The 23,233-nt window shown below is 38.1% G+C and overlaps 1 protein-coding gene across 1 annotated transcript in view; it reads right to left on the reverse strand.

Annotated features, from left to right (window-relative positions):
- SLC2A13 (solute carrier family 2 member 13) overlaps positions 1 to 23,233 on the reverse strand; it is a 385,620-nt gene that overhangs the window by 134,916 nt on the left and 227,471 nt on the right. The window contains exons 5-6 of the mRNA XM_023256944.2: positions 8,496 to 8,659; positions 960 to 1,080 (exon numbers count right to left, since the gene is read on the reverse strand). Coding sequence (XP_023112712.1) covers positions 960 to 1,080; positions 8,496 to 8,659 — 285 coding nt within the window. The remainder of the gene's footprint in view (positions 1 to 959; positions 1,081 to 8,495; positions 8,660 to 23,233) is intronic.

A 23,233-nucleotide genomic window follows, 5' to 3' on the forward strand; every position in this document is an offset into this window, starting at 1 on the left:
TATAATACCTGCTCAATAAGAACTTGCAAGTGGATCCCAAGTGGAATTCAGTATATCCATGTAATGTTTTAATTTCATACAGGAGTATCTGACTAAAAGTTAATAAATTAACAAATCATTCACCTATTGACTGTGTCCATCTAATTGAGGCTGATGGAATATCATATTTTGTTTTTAAAGCTAGGTCTTGTTCTAGCCATATATTTTAAAGGGGCTGCTAGCCTTTTCAACCACTAAAATGAAGTTATAAACTTTGAAACTCTGCTGCTAGATAATTGCTCTGCTCAATCTCTAATTAATTCGTTTGTTCATTCTTCAGTCCACTTGTCTATCCATCCATCTCTCCAACTTCTAATCACACAGTGTGTCTATCATTAGACTTAACATTGGAGCCCCTACACCTGCAGTTGGCCATCAGAATATATTTCACTTTCTTCCACCATCTCTTTCTACTTTCTAATGCTCTAGAAGAACCCCAGCAGTGAAAGAAAACTTCCTTTTCTGCTTACATGAATGAGGGGATACCTGTGGAACTCTGTGAAGACTGTTAGAATATGCAGATTATAATCTACTATATCAGACATGTATATCATAGAAGAGTTCAATTGCTCACTAAAGTTATTTATTTTACCTGGAATGTAGATGCCACTGAGTCGTATATAATCTAAAATGGTTTCACAGTATTTCTGCTTAGATTGCATAACAATCCCAACTTTTAATTTCCAGAAAAACATCATCAACATTGTGTCAAACTCCCTTTTTCCTTAACCACTTTTACCCTCGTGTCTTTGCAAATGCTATTCCTCCTTCTGGTGGTCCCTCCCCGTCACCTTTCCCACCCTTACCTTACTCTGTATGCAAGCTTCTACTTATCTCTCAAATTGTAGAAAAGTTAAAAGTAAACAAAAAGGTACTAGAAGGTACTAGAGTTAGGTTAAGGGACCATTCTGAAAACTCACCTGTATCTTGTGCAAGTAGTGTTCTGTCCTGATGGAGCTACTGGTTTAAACGTGATGCGTGGGGAAACCTGGGCTGATAGCAGAAATCCCAAGGCAAGAATAATGAGTGCCACCGTGGTACCTTTAAAAAAAAAAACAAAAAACAAGTTTTACATCAGAGAATAGTTGGCAACATTATTTCAAACCAGACTGGGTTTTCCAAGACATATCTCTGAAAAAACACCTTTATCTTCATTGGAGTATTTAAAAAAATGTTCCTAGTAAATATACAGATTATCAGAAAAACTCACTAGCACATTCACTGTGAAACAAGAAAACAAGTGAAATTCAAAGCAAATATATTTGCTAGCCAAGCAGTAGACTGGTGATAATTTTCTTAAATAACCAAAAACCAGAACATTGGATTTTTGACAGTCTCAAAATCAATTAACATGACCAGCATTACTACGTGCCCAAGATGTCAGAAAAATGAAAGGCAATAGATTCGCACCACATGTTGCTTTCATTGCCAAGAAAATTGTTTTTTTTTTTTTCAACGTTTATTTATTTTTGGGACAGAGAGAGACAGAGCATGAACGGGGGAGGGGCAGAGAGAGAGGGAGACACAGAATCGGAAACAGGCTCCAGGCTCTGAGCCATCAGCCCAGAGCCCGACGCGGGGCTCGAACTCACGGACCGCGAGATCGTGACCTGGCTGAAGTCGGACGCTTAACCGACTGCACCACCCAGGCGCCCCGTCAAGAAAATTGTTCTAATGGCATTCTCTCATGTAAGACCTCAACTCAGTAAACTAAAAACATGCTGAACAATTCAAAAGCAGCTGAAAGAACATTTCTTTTCAAGAAGAGGAGCTTTCTTTTTTCATGACTTTAAGGTTCCAGAGATGATTTATCACATGCATTAATTTGTCTTTCCTGTTGGTATTTGGAAGTAGAATCTTTGATTTTAAGTTGTAGAAAGAGTGATTAAGTGCATCACTTAAAAGACTCACTTTTGAGACCCTTAGAGACATCCTGACAGTAAAAAACAAAGTTTTCATATTTGACTATTGTTCTAGCCACTGTGAGGATAAACAAAAAAGAGTCACAAAAAGGAAGAAGAAAGAAAATATAATTGCAGTAATTTGGACAATTAATTGGAGTGGCGCAATGAGTTTAAAATATGGAATTTAGGGAGGGTATTTACATAGTAGTAAAGTTTTTACTGATTAAACTGGGAGATAATTTAAGATATGACCCAAAATCCTATTAAACGAATGGATAAAAGAAGAATGTTAGGGAGCACTGTGGAATGCAATGGGAGTATATAATGGCTGGGGTGTATGTGTTTAAGATACAGGGGATGGGTCAAATTAAATCTGTGGTTAATTTCCAACTCTGCCATTTCTTGACTCTTGTGATCTTGGGCAAGGCCCAAGATCAATTTTGTCTTCTATAAAATGGGGCTTAGCGAAAATACTTAACCTTGCAGAACTGTAGTGAATTTTAAATACCATACTCAACTTGAAAGATTTGGTAATGCTATACCATGTATTTGGTAATACTATGTCATAAGAAGCAGCAGCAACACACACTCAAAACTGTAGAAAAAAGTTGAAGGAAGGGGAGGCCTGAAGGGGAGATAGGAAGTCCATTTTGCCATATTGGGCCAAAAAAATGCCATGAACCTAAAATCATAGTTTGTTTTCCCCTTGTTGGCTTAAACTCAGAACTAGGAATAGTTTCAGGAGTTTCTTTTCTGAAAAGACTATCAGAGCCCTGAACTAGGAAAATGAAAAGAGGTCTTTTGGAAAGAGAGGAGATATACTGGGTCTATTATGAAAATCATCTCTCTCTCTTCAAATAAGACAAACCATGAATTTTACTGTAAATTTGTCTATCAAAGAACCTAGGTCCTTAAGTGTTTTTTTTCAACCTGGAAACTTTGATACTTTAACATTGTAAGGAAACAGGATACTTTTCTTTCATCGTGTTTATCAAATAATCAAATAATTTACAAATGAAATGTAAACTCTAAGATGGTGTACCTACCACAGACTCACGTACTTCCAACTCTAATGCCTAGCACACAGCAGATCCCTACAAGTATTAGTTGAATGAAGGGACCATAGTGCCACGACTTTTGCAATATTGAGACTATCTTCAGACTATCTATGAGGTCACAGGGTTAATATGGTACATATTTGAGTCAAGAGTTCTGCAATACGTACAACATATCTCTTGCATCTATTCCTAAAAAGGTCCAACTTACCTGCAAAATATGGTGAATGGACCATTCTAGATACACAAAATTCCTAAAGAGCTGTAGGTTTAACCCTTCTTAAGTGGAAATTTAATTTTATCTTAATGCATTTTGGATGACAATCTTTTTAAAAATCAATATTATACCTTTCCATTCTTTATTACATATAGCAGTGTTTCTCAGTCCTGATTTCCTATCGGAAGCAAATGCTTGGGATGTACATAAACCTCTGAATCAGTCTTCAGAAAACGGGGATCAAACATTTGAGTTTTAAATAGATCTCCAGGTTATTGGCATCACATATGTTTGGGCATAAATTATTTTATACATATATGTGATATATCACATATATCATTGATATATCACATATATGACTTGTAAAATAAATTTTCAAGATGATAACCTCCTTAAGGGAAGGAAATGGTATCTTAAACGACTTCATTTATAGAATAAATTTTAAAACGATCACCTACTCCTGTCATATATTCATTCATATACCTTTATGGCTTAAAACTACTTGAATTATCTATTTCCTTTCATTTAATAACTTACAGATATCTTGTCAGCCACTTGCCAGTATTCAAATTATAGTTATTGCCTGATGAATCATTACTCCAACACAGATTTAAGTCCAATTAAGGAAGGCCTTAGATATTCTCCAGTGTTCTGTGCACATTGGGCATATTCTTTATATTTTAAAAGAAGAGTTTCTCTTAACTAAGTATACTGTGAAATTTTGCGATTCTGATATAATTTTCCTAATAAAGATGTTCTTCACAGAAAGTGAAGTGTGTTGGATAAATAACATGCTCAAAAATATCAGATGTTATAAGTTACATTAACTACCTGATGCAAGGCTGGATAATTAATAAATACTTAGAAAAATAGTAATTCCCCTTCCCATGACTCTAATAAAGCACACTTTGTGTACACAGGTATCTCCTGGGGAACCTGTTTTTTTTTTTTTTTTAATTTATTTATTTATTTTGAGAGAAAGAGAGATTACAAGCAGGGGAGGGTCACAGAAAAAGGGCAAGAGAAAGAATTACAAGCAGGCTCAGTGCTGTCAGCACAGAGACTAACATGGGCCTTGATCTCACAAAACATGAGATCATGACCTGAGCCGAAGCCAAGAGTTGAATGCTTAACCAACTGAGCCACCCAGGTGCCCCCGGGGAACCTGTTTAAAGTACATGCTCCAGGGGAGGCAAACCATAATAGACTCTTGAATACAGAGAACAAACTGAGGGTTGATGGGGGTGAGGGAGAGGTGGAAATGGGTGATAAGCATTGAGGAGGGCACTTGTTGGGATGAGCACTGGGTGTTATATGTAAGCCAATTTGACAATAAATTATATTAAAAAAAAATAAAGTACATGCTCCAGACCCCGTCTTCAGAGATCCTAATTTAATAAATCTGGGATAAGGTCCATGAATGCACATTTCAAAATAAGCACCTCTGGTAATTTTGATGGAGACAGCCTCTGAGTGATGTTTTCAGAAATATTCTACTAGCAAGATCCTTGGGGAAAAATAACAGTGTTTCTGGTTTTCTGATTAACTACAGTAAAGCTACATAGATATAGACCTTTTATTAAAAGAATCAAGAGGTTGTCTTTAAATTTGTAGTATTTACAAGAAAGACTACTTCTCTGACCAAGCTCTAAGGTAAGAATACCATAAAATGTCCTCCATTTAAAATTACTCATGGACTCTATATTTTATATTTCTTTGTATAAAGAGTTCTTTTGTCCAGGTCTAGATATGCATAGTTTATTTGTTGTAATTTTTAATGAATGAGTGCCTATTTAAAAATTATTTTGATTTAACTTTTCCCACTATTTTTAACCCAATATGGTAAAATAAATCAGGGGTACCTGGGTAGCTCAGTCAGTTAAGCATCTGACTCTTGCTTTTGGCTCAGGTCATGATCTCAATAGCTTTGGGCTCTGTGCTGACAGTGTGAAGCCTGCTTGGGATTCTCTCTCTGTCCGTCTCTCTCTGCCCCTCCCCTGCTCTCTCTTTCTCAAAATAAGCAAACTTAGAAAAATAGATCATATAAAAATGCAAGACAGGGGACAAAATCAAATCAAAGATTTAAAAATTCTAGGCTAATTTTAGAAAATTTTAAATAAAACAGTATTCTAATAGTTAGCACTATAAGAATATTTATACCTACACAAAAATGAAAATAAAACATTTAAATAAGTATATAACTTATAAGTGTAAGTATATATCAAAAACACTGAAATAAGTATGTAAGAATCAACTGGTCTCAGGAAGTGAAATGAGCATCTACTAGAAGGGCCACACTGGAGTAATACTAATCCACTAGCAAGGCTGTGAAACAGCAAGTTTTCTTCTGAATGTGTAAACTTCCATTTGTCATTAGGTTCTACTGGGACCTATTAAATCAGTTAAAAACCAGAACTGCACAAAACAGTCCTATTTACATGTATATGTACAGGTAAAAGGGGAGACCTATGACAAGAAACTAGGCCTTCTGGGGCACCTGGGTGGCTCAGTCATCGGGTAAGCATCCTACTCTTGACTCCAGCTCAGGTCATGATCTCATGGCGCATGAGTTTGAGCCCTGTTTGGGCTCTGTGCTGACAGAGTGGAGGCTACTTGTGATTCTCTCTCTCGGCCCCTCTCTTGCTGGCATTTTCTTGCTCTCTTTTGCTCTCTCTCTTGAAATAAATAAACTTAAAAAAAATAAAAACTAGGCCTTTCACCTCCTAATCCACTGTAATATCTACATCATCACTTTAATTGGCAACATAACAAGGAAATCAGGTGTTTACTTGATGTAACATCTCTTTCATGCCAGATCAATCAGTGCATGGTTTTAGTAATGTGCAGAGCTGGGGTGTTGGTGGTTTTGGCTGAAAAGAAATCAAGGCAGGAAAGAAAAGTGCCTATGGGTTGCTCATAAAAACCAGTACTTGAAATCTCTTGGTATTGTCCCCCCAGTTAATGGTCTTAATACTTCCTCTTAATAGCCAGGGATGGGCTCTGGAAATCCTTGGAGCAGAGTACCTACACTGAGAGGTGAAACATGACATCAGCTAGAAGGCTTCAGGAAAGCTCCTGGATTCTGATGATGCATACTGGTTTCACATTATGGTTAAAACAACAAAGAATCACTCTGTCAATAATAATGCTGTGATAGCTAAGATGTGCTAGGCACCTTACTGTGTCAAGAAGAATTTCAAATGCCATACGTGTATAAATGTGCTCAGTTCTGATTAAAACCCTATGAAGTAGGGACTATAATTAATTGCGTTTTACCTATGAGAAAATGGAAACTTGCCCAAAGTCATAAAATTCCAACCCAAGCAGTATGGCTTTAGATCTACAAAGCCTGAAAAACCTCAACTGATGAGAAAATGTCTCATTGGAATACAAGAAATAAAGGGTTACCAGGCTACCAGAAAAAATGTTTTTCCCTGATCTCAAAACCAGCAGTTTTCCCCAGATCTCAAAAGCCAAATTTAATCAGAAATTCTATTTAAAAAAATAGACCTCTTGAAGTAGCAGTTAATGGAGGCCTTGCTGAAAAGGAAGGGTAGGTATCTATTTAAAAATGTTTAAAGTAGCTTTTACCTCTTCTTAGGGTTGATCTGAACCTCAGAAGTCAGCAAACCCAATTTCTAATCAACTGTAGGAATTTATTTTTAGCACATCACTATCTGATGGTCATCTATGCTTCTGTTCAGAGTTTACCATCCTAATGAGGCAGCCAAATTCATTATTGGAAAGCTCTATTAAGAATATTTTTCTCATATCAAGTAAAATTATGCCCTTATAACATCTATCATCTGCAAAAATAAGATTCCTCTCAGGGCACCTGGGTGGCTCAGTCAGTTGAGCGGCCAACTTTGGCTCAAGTCACGATTGCATGGTTCGTGGGTTCGAGCCCTGTGTTGGGCTCTGTCGCTGACAGCTCAGAGCCTGGAGCCTGCTTCAGATTCTGTGTCTCCCTCTCTCTCTGCCCCTCCCCTGCTCACACTCTGTCCCTCTCTCTCTCTCAAAAGTAAACAAACAAAAAAAAAAGAATAAGATATCTCTTAGGTCTCCCTTTAGTCTTTTTTCCAGACTAAACACTTCTGGTTTATGTGTTTATGAACACATAAGTGTTTGACAAGTTTATGAATGGATGGTTTTTAGCCTCCTTGTCCTTCACCTTTCCTCACTTGCCCTTCTGCTTCCCTGTGTACCTGGGCTGTTGTGATTACCTTTGCCTCTTAATCAGACCATTTTTGTTCACCTTCCCCTCAGTTCAACTTACATGACAGACTCAAGTCCTCCCACTGGTTAGGCAAGAACAGAGGGTAGAAGCATTCTACTCTTCCTTCTGGAGGCAGGGATGGCAGAGACTACAAGTTCCTAATAGCTGAGGTTGCAGCTCAGAATGTATTTTCTCATTAAAATCTGGGATGAGTGCCTGAAGCAGTGCTATTAGATCAGTGTTTAAAGGTATAATTTGGTTAAAATAGAAGTTAGCTCATGCTGGCCTGGAAACTTCACATTTTATTGAAAAAATCTTTTCTTACTCTAATAAACTTATAAAGGAGTTACTGGAGGACAGATAATTGATAATTAGCAATCTGTATGTATGAAAAAAATAAGAAAAGTATATGATGCAACAAGAGAAGACATTGGCAAAGATGGGTCTCATCCTGTCAAATGAAACAGGCTTTGTGTTAACAAAGAAATAAATAATGAAATGTACAGAATTCAAAGACAAAAGATACTTGAAATGAGAAAGGCTTTGTGAAAACACACTTAACCAACCAGAATTTACCTTAGAATTTGAGCCTGATTCAAACACAAAAAGTCTGCCCCTGCTTTGTGAAGAAATTGTATGATTCTAACACTATATTGCTGAAAGAGCCTTGAAAAAAAAAACACCTCCAAATTTACTTCCATATTATACCAAACTTAAAAATAAAACATGTTTAAAAGGGAGTTTATGAATATCAAATTGTTCAAAGAAGAACAAAAAAGCACAATTATTCTTTTCACTTTTATACCTTTGAGCAGAACTCAAAAATAACAGCAGCAGAATGTTACCCCTGTAGACTCAAATTGTTCTTACAATTCACGTTTCTAGTCACATTCTAGTTACATATCATAACATTAAGTTCTTTAAAAGAAAAAACTTTTTGTGTAAAAAACTATCATTTGGCTATGAGAACAAGATCATAAGTAGCATTGGTATTGTATTTTGGAAGGTGAGCTTGCCATCATTAGAGAAAAGTTTGTAATTGAATTCTTCATCCAGTCACCTACCTGCTAAGCTCCCAAAGGTAAGCTTCCTGCGGCCCACTTTCTCAACAAGCCAGACTCCCACGAGTGTGAAAATGAAATTTGTGAAGGCTGTAACTGAAGCCAGCCATATCGCAAGTCTATCATCTTCAACACCAGACATCTGCAGAATGGTTGCACTGTAGTACCTGTGAGGAAAGAATAAAACAATTGTTGCTGATAGTTATTCAAAGAAACAATTATTCACATAGAAAAATATAGTAGATCTAAAAAAGACCATTAAGAGCTATAGTAATACCATCAAGTTAACATGGGAATCCATGCAAAGTGTTTAAAGGATCATAGGACAGAGATTCTGCTAAGATAAATTTATCTTGAACTTTGTATAATCAAGAAAAGATATTCAAGCAAGAGGACAGAGGGTGGGACACCTGGGTGGCTTAGTCAGTTAAGTGTCTGACTCTTGATTTTGGTTCGTTATGATTTCATGGTCATGGGATCGAGCCCTGCATCAGGCTCAGAGCTGAGTATGGAGTCTTCTCTCTCTCCCTCTCCTTCTGCCCCTCCCCTGCTTGCACACATCCAGGTATGCATGCATGCACTCTCTCTCTCTCAAAATAAATTAAAAAAATTTAAAAAAAGGACAGAGAGAGTTGAAGGCTTTAAAAGTGAAATATACTCCAAAACTAGGGGCAGTGGCAACTGGTAGTTTCATTATGACTAAAATGCTAATCAAGGATAACTCCAAGTCCATGGAATGAATTAGAACTCATCATACATTATAAACTTATGTACTTAAAAAAGATAGACTTGTTGCATATAATACGTAAAGTGTGATGTAATGGCAGAAATCTGGTAGAGGAATATCCTTAAAGACACAAGAAGTAAGAATATGTCAATTTATTTGGCATTTTGTAAGGAGATGAGACACTGACATGACATACATGAGAATGGTTTTGTGGTTTCTAGAAAAGTATAATCTTTGGTGAGGGAAGTCTCTAGCACGATCTACATGATTAGGCTCTATAGACTAATTTTATTCAAAATGAATTTACTGGAGACTAGCTCTAATAAGCCATATAATGCACAATAGGAGATACCTCTGGTACATTTAAAGAAGTCAGGTTTTTTATATTCCTTTTCTGATGAAAGTATCAGTAGTTAAATCAGAATATTACTTTAAAGCTATCCTAAAGGGGAGCCTGGGTGGTTCAGTTGGTTACGTGTCCGACTTCGGCTCAGGTCACGATCTCACAGTCTGTGAGTTCGAGCCCTGCGTTGGGCTCTGTGCTGACAGCCCAGAGCCTGGAGCCTGCTTCAGATTCTGTGTCTTCGCCTCTCTCTGCCCCTCCCCTGCTCATGCTCTGTCTCTCTCTGTCTCAAAAATAAATAAAAACATTTAAAAAATTTAAAAAAATAAAGCTATCCTTAAAACAAAGGAAGCAAAATATTCCTGGTGAATCACCTATGAAAAGTGACAGAATTCAAATCTTTACCCAAACCAGATAGTGGGTATCCAAGCTAGATATTTCTACAATTACAACCTACAGTTTCCAGATATTTATCAACAGTTTCATAGTATTTCAAAAACACAATCTGTTTTAAATACATTTATGTTTCAATGATTTATCAATGGTTTCCTTCTACTATTTTCTCAAGTTAATGATCATATTCTTATGTAAAACATTAACAATGCCGACTCATTCATCTTAATAAAAATTTTCCTTTTTAAAAGTAGTAAACCGAACTTATAAGTTATTATGCAACATGAAGGATGTGTTTTGCTGATCACACTAAAAATTATGCCAACCATTTTAAGATTTTGAGTTCTGACAGCAGTTGTAAAAAAGAGATATTCCCAGTGGAATTACTTCCATCTTCATGAAAATTGTGAACATTTTGCAGTCACAGTGTAAAGTGATAATAAAAGTTATGAAAATAACTCATTCCATCTGAATACTGTTTCACAGTTTCCAAGTTCTACCATATACATTCTCATTTTCGTAAGGACTTGTGCAGCAAGGTCAGACCTATGTAAAACCGCTGAGAAATTAACATCAATAACAAATCTAGAAAGGCAGAAAATAGAAGCACTGAGAGAAAATTCAAGTATTTAAAGTCAAAGAATTTGATACTTGCTATGCTATTCTATTACATTTCAGAGTCGTCTTGATATTTAAAAAAATAAAAACAAATACATCACACAAAATAATTCTTGCAAACAGACCCATGAAAAGAACACAGATTATTTTGATGTTTTCATTTTGATACAATAAAATCCATGAAATTCCAAGCGTTAAAAAGGGAAATGGCATCAAACAAAGTAAACTGGTCAGCGTCAAAATTTTACTTACAATGAAAATGTTCCCCAGGTATGTAAGAAAATTTCTTTTACAATACTTAACTTTTAGAGGCAGAATGTAACCAAATGGTGGCCTGGGAATCAGAAACCTCCCTTTAAAATGGAATCTTGTGGTAGATTGGCCAGGTCAGGAAACGTTATCATTTGTTCTTTTAAGATTTATGAGTATCTATTGTATAAGCTACGTGAGTTACTAAAATCCCACAAATATATTATTGAGACCCACTTGCTACCTTCAAGAAACTCACAGAATGAAACAGAATGAAATTGAAACAAATTTAATATCACAAAAAATTTTAGTCACAATGTGGCATAAAGGATAGACCAAACAATTTTATTTGATGTGGTATGTTCTTTGATTTTCCAGGGAATTTAATGTTTGAGTTGAGTCTCAGGGAATTCATAGGGGACTGCCAGCAGTTGTGAACATCTGGGAGGACACTGGTGGTAGAGGAAATGAAATGTACAAAGAAGAAAAGTGCAAAGCACATTGCTGGACTCACAGAACGTCATTACCTTACCTTGGCTAACACAAGGTACACAAGAAAGAGAAGTATGACATAGGCTACAGAAGAGTCTATTGTCGCAGGGCCTTGACTGCCAGCCTACATGTGTGGGTTTTTTTTCTCTAGACAATGGAAAATCATAAAATGGGCTTTAAAGAGAAATAACACAATTAGATCTGTTCTATGGAAAGCTCACTCCAATGACAGCCAAGTAGGCAGACTGGAGGCTGAATGAAACAAAGGTATATTGTTTTGAAGTGTATTTTAGGTCATTACACCGGGAACAGGCACCTGTAGATTGCTGTGACAGCAGGGTGCTGAAATTCATGGATGGCCTTTTATCTCCTTGTCAACAAGCACTGTAACTTCAGCACACACTAGATCTTTTTCTGGATGGAAGTACCTCAAGTTTCATCTTCGTTCTTCCTTTCTTGGAACATGGGTAAATGTATTAGTTTTTACTGTTGCCATAACAAGCAACTACAAGGTTAGTAGCTTTAATGAACAGCAATGTATTATCTAACAGTTCTGTAGGTCAGAAATCTGATGTGAGTTTCACTGGGTGTCAGGAGGCATTCTTTTTTGGAAGCTCAAGGGAAAACAGGTTTCTTTGTCTTTCCCAGGCTTTGGAAGTCTCCATGTTTGTAGTCTCCTGGGGTCCCCTCCTCAATCTCAAAACCAGCAAAAATGGTCAAGTGCCTCTCATACCACTTCACTCTGATGTCCTCTTCTATATTTAAGGACCTTTGTGAATAAACGGGGGCAGCTCTGATAACCCAGGATAATCTCTGGGTTTAAGGTAAAATGACGAACAGATTTAATTCAATCTGCAACCTAATCTCCCTTTGTTACATGTATTGTAACATATTCATAGATTGCGGGGATTAGGATAGGCGCATCTTTGGTTGTGGGGAGAGGGCATTATTCTGCCTATCCAGTAAAAATGTTATTAAGCAGTAAAATAAGCAAAAGGCCAACAGTTAGAAGGAAAAGACAAGGACATTCACTTAAAGGGCAATCAGCTTCAGAAAAATTCAGGCAATAACTATATTCTCTTTCACAAGGCAGGGGACGACATATTTAGGGCAGAATAATTCATGAGCCTAGTTTTTTAGTCAGCTCATGGTGAAAAGATACACTGAATTTACATTTTAAAGTGTGTGAATTCCAGTGTTTTTGGAAATAATGCTATCGGCCAACCATTTATAGAATGGACTACCACTGTATTTGCAACCTTCTAAGGCTTTATGTAGTAGTCTGAATGTTCAAGGGACTGGGTATTTGTTTAAAAGTTGCACAAAGCATAAGAGAGTCTTCTTCATAAAAGAACAATATGAACAACTGAAAAAAAGGCTTTCTTTCCTTTTTAGACTAAAGTAGGGATGCCTTCCTTCTCTTTTCAAAATCATTTTATAGTACCTATCAGAGGACCTATCATCTTTTTCAAAGACTCCCTGGGCAACCTTTGGTCATCTCACACATGCCAGCTCTTCCCCAGAGTGAAGTTGAAAGGCCTGAGGGCAGTGGGCTCTCAGAGAAGACCAGCTTCACAACTCTGTGTGGACATTTAAGAACACAATGGCCAGACTATATGTGCATTGCTATGTCAGAGATTATTCGAGATCCAGCTTCCAGTTCTGAATCCTTAATCTGAATAAAACAACACAGCTCTAGAAAACATCTAGGCTTTGATAACGGCAATCTATCCTAATGATGATGTTAAACTACCAATAAAATGAATATGTGTATTTTACATGCTTAGCAATATATATATGTATATATGTATACATATATATATTATTTTCCTTTGTTCTATATTTGAACAAAGCATTTCCTAGTCATTTCTGAAAAAGGTATTTTTTTAACTCCTTGAAGCCATACCTGTCTTTTTCACTATTGCCAGGACAACAAATTTAACTTAACACAAGAAGTAGGTACTCAATAGTTGTTAAATTTATTGAATTTATCTACCACCAACTTTCAAAAGGGAATTAAGGATATTCGTAATAAAAATCACATGATAGGGCCACTAAAACAAAAAGACTAGTAAGAGAGGTAGATGATGAAGATGATTATATAAAAATTTTGGCCACATAATAACTACAAGTTAGCTCTAAAATGCCTGGCTGCCAAAAAAAATAGTAAATGATAATTTTAACGGTCTGACAAAACAAAATGTACAGGTTCATAATAAAGACAAACTTTGTCTGGTATAAAACTGTAAAGACTTCAACTTCTGAATAAAACAGATATGGACTATATCTTTCTAATGTATTCTAGCAATGCTGCAGATAGCTTCCAAATTCAGTTATCTATGAACTTTGTCTTATTCAACAATCTTGTGGGTTACTTTCATACTTGGTATAAAGACCAAGTTAAACGAGAAGATGAGAACTTACAGAGCATAGCTGACTGATTATAAGCCCTAAAAGATTCCCATTATCCAAGTTAAATTGTTTGTCTCTTTTAGTTCCTATTATCATAAATACATTTATTTGTATCATATGGTAAAGTACACTGACTACAGAATTTTAAATGTCATTCTAATAAAAGATGGTTTTTTAAGTGAAAAAAATTTTATTTTCCCACTGGGGTGGTGTTTATACAATCAAAAGCATGGATAACTATGAAAAACACATCAATAGATTTAAGAAAAAATGTTTCACCCAAATACGAAAATCTTAAAAATTTTTTAAAAAATGACTAAGTTTTTTGGGGACCTTGATGGGTAGTTCGGTTGAGTGTCCAGCTCTTGATTTCAGCTCAGGTCATGATCTCATGGTTTGTGAGATTGAGCCCTGTGCTGGGCTCAGTGCTGACCGTGCAGAGCCTGCTTGAGATTCTCTCTTTCCCTCTCTCTTTGCCCCTCCCTGGCTCATGCTCTCTCCCCGCCTCTCTCAAAACAAACTTAAAAAAAAAATGATTAAGATGTTTAAACCAATTTTATGAATTTTATTTTTTTTTAATTTTTTTTCAACGTTTTTATTTATTTTTGGGACAGAGAGAGACAGAGCATGAACAGGCGAGGGGCAGAGAGAGAGGGAGACACAGAATCGGAAACAGGCTCCAGGCTCCGAGCCATCAGCCCAGAGCCTGACGCGGGGCTCGAACTCATGGACCGCGAGATTGTGACCTGGCTGAAGTCGGACGCTTAACCGACTGCGCCACCCAGGCACCCCCCAATTTTATGAATTTTAAACAGTAAAAAAAAATTTGCTTTCTGTGTTATTAGGTGCAAGCTGTAATGCAAAATATATAAGTTAGAAAGGCAGAAATTAGGATTTCATGTATATCATGCATATATTTTGAGCTAACACACTTATACTAGGTTTAAATCAAAAAATAATCCAAATATAGTAATCCTCAGAAAGCATCGTTAATCACATTTATTATTTTACAAAACAATTTTCATAATTTAAATGATTTCATTAGTGTTTGGCAAAGAACAAATTAATGTGTCAAAGGAAATTAAAAGAGATTCTACAGACCTTCAGTGTTCCCAGTGTGACCTCCTCTCCGCCTCAGAGACCAGTCCCTTTAACCTGGCTTCAAACCTCTGGAAACCTCAAGAGAGATGTCCTCATGTCTCACCCACCCAACTCAGCCAGATCACTGACCTTGCTCTAAGCTAAGCAACACTAAGAACAATGATAGAAGCTCTCTAATTTGACTTGCAATTCACCAACTTGCCAGATTAACCTGTTAATTCTTTCCATAAAACATATGCCCACAGGAAAATGAACATTTGGGACTTCATACAGGCTTGCATCTCCCATCTGTTGAACTGTATGTATATTAAATCAGGTGTTTCTCTCCTGTCCCCATCCTGTTTATGCTCATCATTATAGTTAGGTAATCAAATAATACAAAAAGCAATAGAACATAAGATGATAAAAAAAAGGCTGCATTAAAGACAAAATTATATGCTTTGGAAAGGGTGAATAAAGGTGACTCATTAAAACAAAACAAAACAAAACAAAACAAAACAAAAACCCAAAAACTGTATGGGCCACACAACTGTGAACAATTGGGGATAAAATGTTAAAGTCTGGAAGATTTTGCCCTTTGGTTTCTTCTCAAGTATCTTTCAGTTCTTGTTCTATTTGAAAGAAACTAAAGCTGGAATTCACAGATGATAATATTGAGTGTGATTTATGCAAGAAAAACAACGTGGAAGTTCAAGCAGTGGATATAAATAATTACTGTACAACTAAAAATAAAATACTGAAGATATATATGCATCATTTCTTTGATTAAGAAATGATACAATCCTTGAAGCTTGTATCTGATGTCAGCACTGGATTGTAGAACTTGTTGCTGATCTTGGCCTTGTATCCAAGTTCACTGTTCCCTTGGTATATGTTTAATACCCTGTACATCTCTGATTCAAACCCTTAGTACGCGCGGCTCGGTCACTTCGTGGCTGAGGTTGAGAAGATGATGGTGGAAGAGAAATCCATTGGTTTGAGAATCTTCGAGACCATGATATTCTCGATCTGTGCAGGGTATTAATGTCTAAGAGCTGCCTATTCCAGGATTTCTCTAGAGGCTGGCAAGAGTCCTGAACCAGTTGTCATTTCTGTCTTGCCGGTCTGACAGGGTTGGGAAGGTCCAAGCCTTGGGACCTTTCTTTGATTAACTGTCTTTCTCAGTTAACCAATCAAGTGCCAACCCTAATCACATCAGGAACAAGGCTTTCACCTTGTTCCACCATGTCTCACATACCTGCTCATTTTAGCATCATGCAAGAGTCCAAGACTTTCAGGTCACCTGTTTCCACCTGGTCATTTACTTCCACACTAACCTGTACATTCACTCATTTACTCAATCTTCCTCTCATCCCCTCTCCCTGTGCCCTGTGAACTAGGGGGATCACTTTTTACAGCTTGTTTTGTCGCACTCCTATATACTGGAGGAGGCCTGAGGAGCTGAAGAGGATAAGGGGAAAGAAGTGAGCTCAACTATCCTCTAACCTTCCTTCTTTAATGCCACCTACTTTGCTGGTCACTCCTCATTCAATGGTGACTCCCACGCTTGCCTGACAGTTTTCTTCTCCACTTCTACTCTGTGTTGTGATTCTTCGTGAGAATAGCCTTGACAAGGACCATCCAGATATTGAGTTTCCTAACAGCTCCACTTCTGAAATCCTTCAAGTATCCTAGTCTCTGACCAGCACTCCTCACCCTCACGGCTCACTTGAATTTTTCCACTTTCATGGAAGAATTTCATGTATATACATTGAGCCGTATATACACTTTCCTCTTCTTAGTTACCCATCATCACCCATTTCTGCCCTTTTCCCATAACTGTACATACTGCCTCCATCCGTTTCGATTTCCCAGTCCCTAGTGCTTCTCAGGTACTGATGTGCTACAGAATCACCTGATGGACCTGTAAAAACAGACTGCTGGGCCCCACTCTGAGTTTCTGATTCAGCAGGTCTAGGACTGAGAAGCTGCATTTTCACTAAGATCCCAGGCAATGTTGACACTGCCTTGAAAATACACTTTCCCAAATCATTATTACAGTCATGTTCTTTTCGCCATTCTCAAATTCTCTGGCTTGACCCCCCTTTGTCATATTCATGCCATAAATGCCAATTCTGCCCACTTATACCCAGTTACTCTTCCACTCTGCATTTACACCTAGCAGCCAAAAGACAAACACACAAACTGCACTCACCTGGAAACCCCTAAGACACACAAGCAACAGCTCTGCAGGAGACAACCATAGCACCTCCTTTCCTTCTACTGTCCCAATCTATCCAGCCTCAGGTGAAATCTTGCCTAATATTCACTGAGAAACTGTGAGCAATCAGGGAGCTACTCCCTTATTTCGCCACTGTCAAATCTACCAACCTACCTGATCAATTCTAAATAATTTGTTATTAATCTTCCGCTTTTCCTCAGCAATTTGTCAGCACTTCTCTTACAATGCACAACGTTCCTTCTGCTATGAGACTTACTTAAATGCACATTTTATTTCCTCTATTAGACTAAAAACTCCCCAAAGAACAGTTTGCATGTGATTTACACCTCTGCAACTGCCAAAGCAGGCTTATGGCTATTTCCTTTGAGACGCTGATTAAGTGCTTATTTAAACAAGTGAATGGATGGAGTGGCCTTTTATTGCCTTTTTTTTTGCTTTAAGATTTATATTGAGATATAATTCGTAAAAATCACAATCTTTTATTTTTTAAAAAATTTTTTTTTCAACGTTTTTTATTTATTTTTGGGACAGAGAGAGACAGAGCATGAACGGGCGAGGGGCAGAGAGAGAGGGAGACACAGAATCGGAAACAGGCTCCAGGCTCTGAGCCATCAGCCCAGAGCCCGACGCGGGGCTCGAACCCACGGACCGTGAGATCGTGACCTGGCTGAAGTCGGACGCTTAACCGACTGCGCCACCCAGGCGCCCCACTCACAATCTTTTAAAAGTATATAGTTCAGTGGCTTTTAGTATATCTACAACTAAATTTTAATCTCTTAAATAATTATAATTCATATTCATAATAAAGTATTTTAAAAATCCAGAGGGTTTAAAGAAATAAAAAAAAAAAAGTCCTTGGGGTAAGGTGAGGGGAAGGTTAGAAGATTGTGCCTTGAATGGTTTAGTTTCAACATATTCCACCCCAGCATGCTTTCCTGATTCAGCTACAATCCTTCCTACCTTACTGGCCAGTACTGAGTTCCTATGTACCCTCATGGCTAGGGAAGAGAATATTAAAAATGGACTGTATGTGATTTATGAGCTTTTTCAACTCAAACATTGATACAAACTAGTCTTTCCATCACTTCTTATCTCCAAATTGTGCTCATCTAACACCTCATTAAAGTAACAAGAGGAGAGAAGGTAATGGTCTACTTAACATTACTCTCAGGAGGCTTAAGAGTCTGAATGAGAAAAAAGGGCAGGCCATAGCATTTACTTTATGAAAAACACTGCTCTTGGCACTACCAAAAAGGAACAAAACAGTACTTTAACTTTCTTTTTTTTAACATTTATTCATTTTTGAGGGACAGAGAGAGAGAGAGAGAGAGAGAGAGAGAGAGAGAGAGAGAGAGCACAAGCAGGGGTGGGGCAGAGAGAGGAGAAGACACACAATCTGAAGCAGGCCCCAGGTTCTGGGCTGTCAGCACAGAGTCCAACACGGGGCTTGAACCCACAAACTGCGAGATCATGACTTGAGCTGAAGTCGGACGCTTAACTGACTGAGCCACCCACGTGCCCCAAAACAGTAATTTATCTTAAGCTGCAATGGATTCCAAGGTTTGTAAGTAAAAGTTTGCAAGAACTTTTAATCTATATAAAAGCAACATTTTAGAGCATGGCCACACAAAACTGTGATTATGCAAAGATCTGTAGTTTTATGCACATTAACTCTGAATCTCTGTGGAATAAAGACTGGGAAAACAGACCAAGAGCATATAAGATGAAGTGAAAAGCAAGATGCAAAATTATTTAGAGGCTAGAAAGTCAACTATTGAAAAATTTTTTTTTACATACTGATTTTTTTTATATATATGAAATTTATTGACAAATTGGTTTCCATACAACACCCAGTGCTCATCCCAAAGGGTGCCCTCCTCAATACCCATCACCCACCCTCTCCTCCCTCCCACCCCCCATCAACCCTCAGTTTGTTCTCAGTTTTTAACAGTCTCTTATGCTTTGGCTCTCTCCCACTCTAACCTCTTTTTTTTTTTTTTTCCTTCCCCTCCCCCATGGGTTCCTGTTAAGTTTCTCAGGATCCACATAAGAGTGAAACCATATGGTATCTGTCTTTCTCTGTATGGCTTATTTCACTTAGCATCACACTCTCCAGTTCCATCCACGTTGCTACAAAAGGCCATATTTCATTCTTTCTCATTGCCACGTAGTACTCCATTGTGTATATAAACCACAATTTCTTTATCCATTCATCAGTTGATGGACATTTAGGCTCTTTCCATAATTTGGCTATTGTTGAGAGTGCTGCTATGAACATTGGGGTACAAGTGGCCCTATGCATCAGTACTCCTGTATCCCTTGGATAAATTCCTAGCAGTGCTATTGCTGGGTCATAGGGTAGGTCTATTTTTAATTTTCTGAGGAACCTCCACACTGCTTTCCAGAGCGGCTGCACCAATTTGCATTCCCACCAACAGCGCAAGAGGGTTCCCGTTTCTCCACATCCTCTCCAGCATCTATAGTCTCCTGATTTGTTCATTTTGGCCACTCTGACTGGCGTGAGGTGATACCTGAGTGTGGTTTTGATTTGTATTTCCCTGATAAGGAGCGACGCTGAACATCTTTTCATGTGCCTGTTGGCCATCCGGATGTCTTCTTTAGAGAAGTGTCTATTCATGTTTTCTGGCCATTTCTTCACTGGGTTATTTGTTTTCGGGTGTGGAGTTTGGTGAGCTCTTTATAGATTTTGGATACTAGCCCTTTGTCCGATATGTCATTTGCGAATATCTTTTCCCATTCCGTTGGTTGCCTTTTAGTTTTGTTGGTTGTTTCCTTTGCTGTGTAGAAGCTTTTTATCTTCATAAGGTCCCAGTAATTCACTTTTGCTTTTAATTCCCTTGCCTTTGGGGATGTGTCGAGTAAGAGATTGCTACGGCTGAGGTCAGAGAGGTCTTTTCCTGCTTTCTCCTCTAAGGTTTTGATGGTTTCCTGTCTCACATTTAGGTCCTTTATCCATTTTGAGTTTATTTTTGTGAATGGTGTGAGAAAGTGGTCTAGTTTCAACCTTCTGCATGTTGCTGTCCAGTTCTCCCAGCACCATTTGTTAAAGAGGCTGTCTTTTTTCCATTGGATGTTCTTTCCTGCTTTGTCAAAGATGAGTTGGCCATACGTTTGTGGGTCTAGTTCTGGGGTTTCTATTCTATTCCATTGGTCTATGTGTCTGTTTTTGTGCCATCAACTATTGAAAAATTATAGAAAAGTAAGACAAATGAATACACCAAAATGTTAACATATACTATTATCAGGGGGTGAGATTTTAGGTGCCTTTTCTTCCTTATATGTTTCCAATTTTCTATAATAAGCATTTGTGACTTAAAAGTTTTGTTTAGGGGCACCTGGGTGGCTCAGTCAGTTAAGCGTCCAACTTCGACTTGGGTCATGATCTCGCAGTCTGTGGGTTCAAGCCCCACGGCGGGCTCTGTGCTGACAGCTCAGAGCCTGGAGCCTGCTTTGGATTTCTGTGTCTTCCTCTCTCTCTGCCCCTCCTCTGCTCACACTCTGTCTCTTTCTCTCTCTCTCAAAAATAAACACTGAGAGAAAAAAATAATAAAAGTTTTGTTTAAAGTGTTAAATTCTAGTACACTGAATATGTCATATATTGTATTCAGGCACCATAAACCTCCAGTTCTGTGAGCTAAATTCAATACTGTTAAGTAAAATAAACATGAAATAATAATCACGAGCAACTAATATATCTGTGTTTTTCTTTTTTTTTTTTTGGTGCCAAACTTAGTATTTTCTTAAATGAAATAATCCATGCCTTTTATTTCTTGGTGCTCAAAACACTACAACTAATACACTGATTGCTAATAAATACCTGGTTTACTTTCTCAATTCAAAAAATATTGGGGCGCCTGGGTGGCACAGTCGGTTAAGCGTCCAACTTCGGGCAGGTCACGATCTCGCGGTCCGTGAGTTCGAGCCCCGCGTCAGGCTCTGGGCTGATGGCTCGGAGCCTGGAGCCTGTTTCCGATTCTGTGTCTCCCTCTCTCTCTGCCCCTCCCCCGTTCATGCTCTGTCTCTCTCTGTCCCAAAAATAAATTTAAAAAAAACGTGGAAAAAAAAATTAAAAAAAAATATTTAGGGGTACCTGGGTACCTCAGTGGGTTAAGCGTCTGACTCTTGATTTTAGTTTAGGTCATGATTTCACAGTTTATGAGTTCAAGTTGTGAGTTCTAGCCCCATATGGGGCTCTGTACTGACAGTAGGAAGCCTGTTTGGGATTCTCTGTCTCCCGCTCTCTCTGTCCCCTTCTCCCTGCTCACTCACTCTCTCTCAAAATAAATAAACTTAAAACTATATATTTAGACACGATAATAGTAATATGTATTTTGATGGAAAAATTAGTATATACTGGCCAAATATTTCAATTATATGCAATTAAAATACATTCATTTGGGGCCTGTGTGCCAGATGCAGTAGGAGATAAAAAGACAAATAATATCTGGGACTGTCTAGGGAGGGTGGGGTGTCTACCTGCACTGAAGGAGACCACCATCCACAAAAAAATTACACCTCAATGAGCCAAGTTCTATGAGACTAGTAAGAGTAAAGTGTTACTGGAACATCAAGACAGTGATTAACTCCACTTAACAGTCTCAACAGTATATCAGTGATTCCAACTGACTATATCACTACTGCTCATATTCCAGAATTGAAAAAAATACAAAGGGGCAAGCACTTTAGGCTGCTAGTTACACAGGGTTTAGTCAGGGAGAATATTTAAAACCAGCCCAAGGATCAGGCACAAAAAGAATTGGAAAGGACTTGAGGGACTGTAAGTTAACATCAGGATGACAAATACCTGCTCGGTTCACTGACTAGAAAAACTGTAGTGGCAGAGACGGAGGTTATGGCCAGGAAGGAAACTCTAGATTTCGATTTCATAAGAGATGGCAATGATTTGTGACTATATTCAGGGTCTGCCTTTGATGCAGGGGATCCATGATAGTGGAAAAGGAGCTCCATCCACTGGCACGCATGAGGACAAGAGAGCACAGCGAAGGGAAGGATGCCATAAAGGTCAACAGAATCGCTCAGGTTTCACACAGACTGATCATACTTGAATTTCCCAAATATGCTCATTCTCTGACTCTCTAAAATGATGATTTCATCTCCTGAAGCAAAGAGGGGGCTTGAAGAACAAGAATAAGCAGGGAAATAGAATGCTACCCTGGGCAAGGTGCCAAAGTAACCCACTTGATTGCATCATCCAGAGATAAGAAGTATAAAGATAATTCTTTTTGCCCTGTCTCCCATGATAGATGAAGAAATTGTATGGCATTACTTAACTGTTGTAGATATCAAAACCAATACTAATGAGTTTAGGTTATTATAACTAACTTACTATGAAATGGTAGATTAATATGGATGGGTATTACATTACCACCAAAGCACCCAGAAAAGAATTCTCTCTGGTCTGAGTAAGGAGAAATTCTTTCGCTTCTCTGAGGCAACTGATTAGTTTTTTTCTTAGGGACGCTGTGACTCATGTAACATGACATGTCTGCTTTTTTTCACTGGCTGCAAAAACTTTAGGAGCAACAGGATTCTCAAACTTTAGTATGACTAAGAATCATTCGGAGACTGTAACAAATGCAATACTCCCACGTATCCATGCCCTCTGCTCGCCCCTACCCACTCAGCCCCATCCAGCCACCCCTAGCCAGGGCTCTGAGTCAGTTCAAGAGATACTAATGTAAGGGGTGCTGTGACCACTTTCAAAAAGGCTTTGTGACCTAGTTCATATAGACACTACTAGATTCAAGTTCCTTGTGCCTGAGTCATCTTATCTTTTCCTACTTTGTTCTGTTTCTTGTATCACTAACTTAAAAAAAAAGTTTTTTAAAGTTTGAGAGAGAAAGAGGGCACAGTGTGTGTGTGGGGAGGGCAGGGGGAGGGGAGAGGGGAGGGGGGGAGGGGGAGAGGGGGGGGGGAGAGAGAGAGAGAGAGAGAGAGAGAGAGAGAGAGAGAGAGAGAGAATATATCCCAAGCTGGTTCCAAACTGTCAGTGCAGAGCCCGATGTGGGGCTCGAACCCACAAACTGTGAGATCATGACCCGAGCAGATGTCAAGAGTTGAACGCTAAACTGACCGAGCCACCCAGGTGCCCCCATTAAATCACTAACCTTAAAGTGTATTGTATCTATTTCCTCTCTATATGT

This window comes from Felis catus, chromosome B4 (genome assembly GCF_018350175.1).
Source record: "Felis catus isolate Fca126 chromosome B4, F.catus_Fca126_mat1.0, whole genome shotgun sequence".
In the NCBI taxonomy this organism is placed as follows: domain Eukaryota; kingdom Metazoa; phylum Chordata; class Mammalia; order Carnivora; family Felidae; genus Felis; species Felis catus.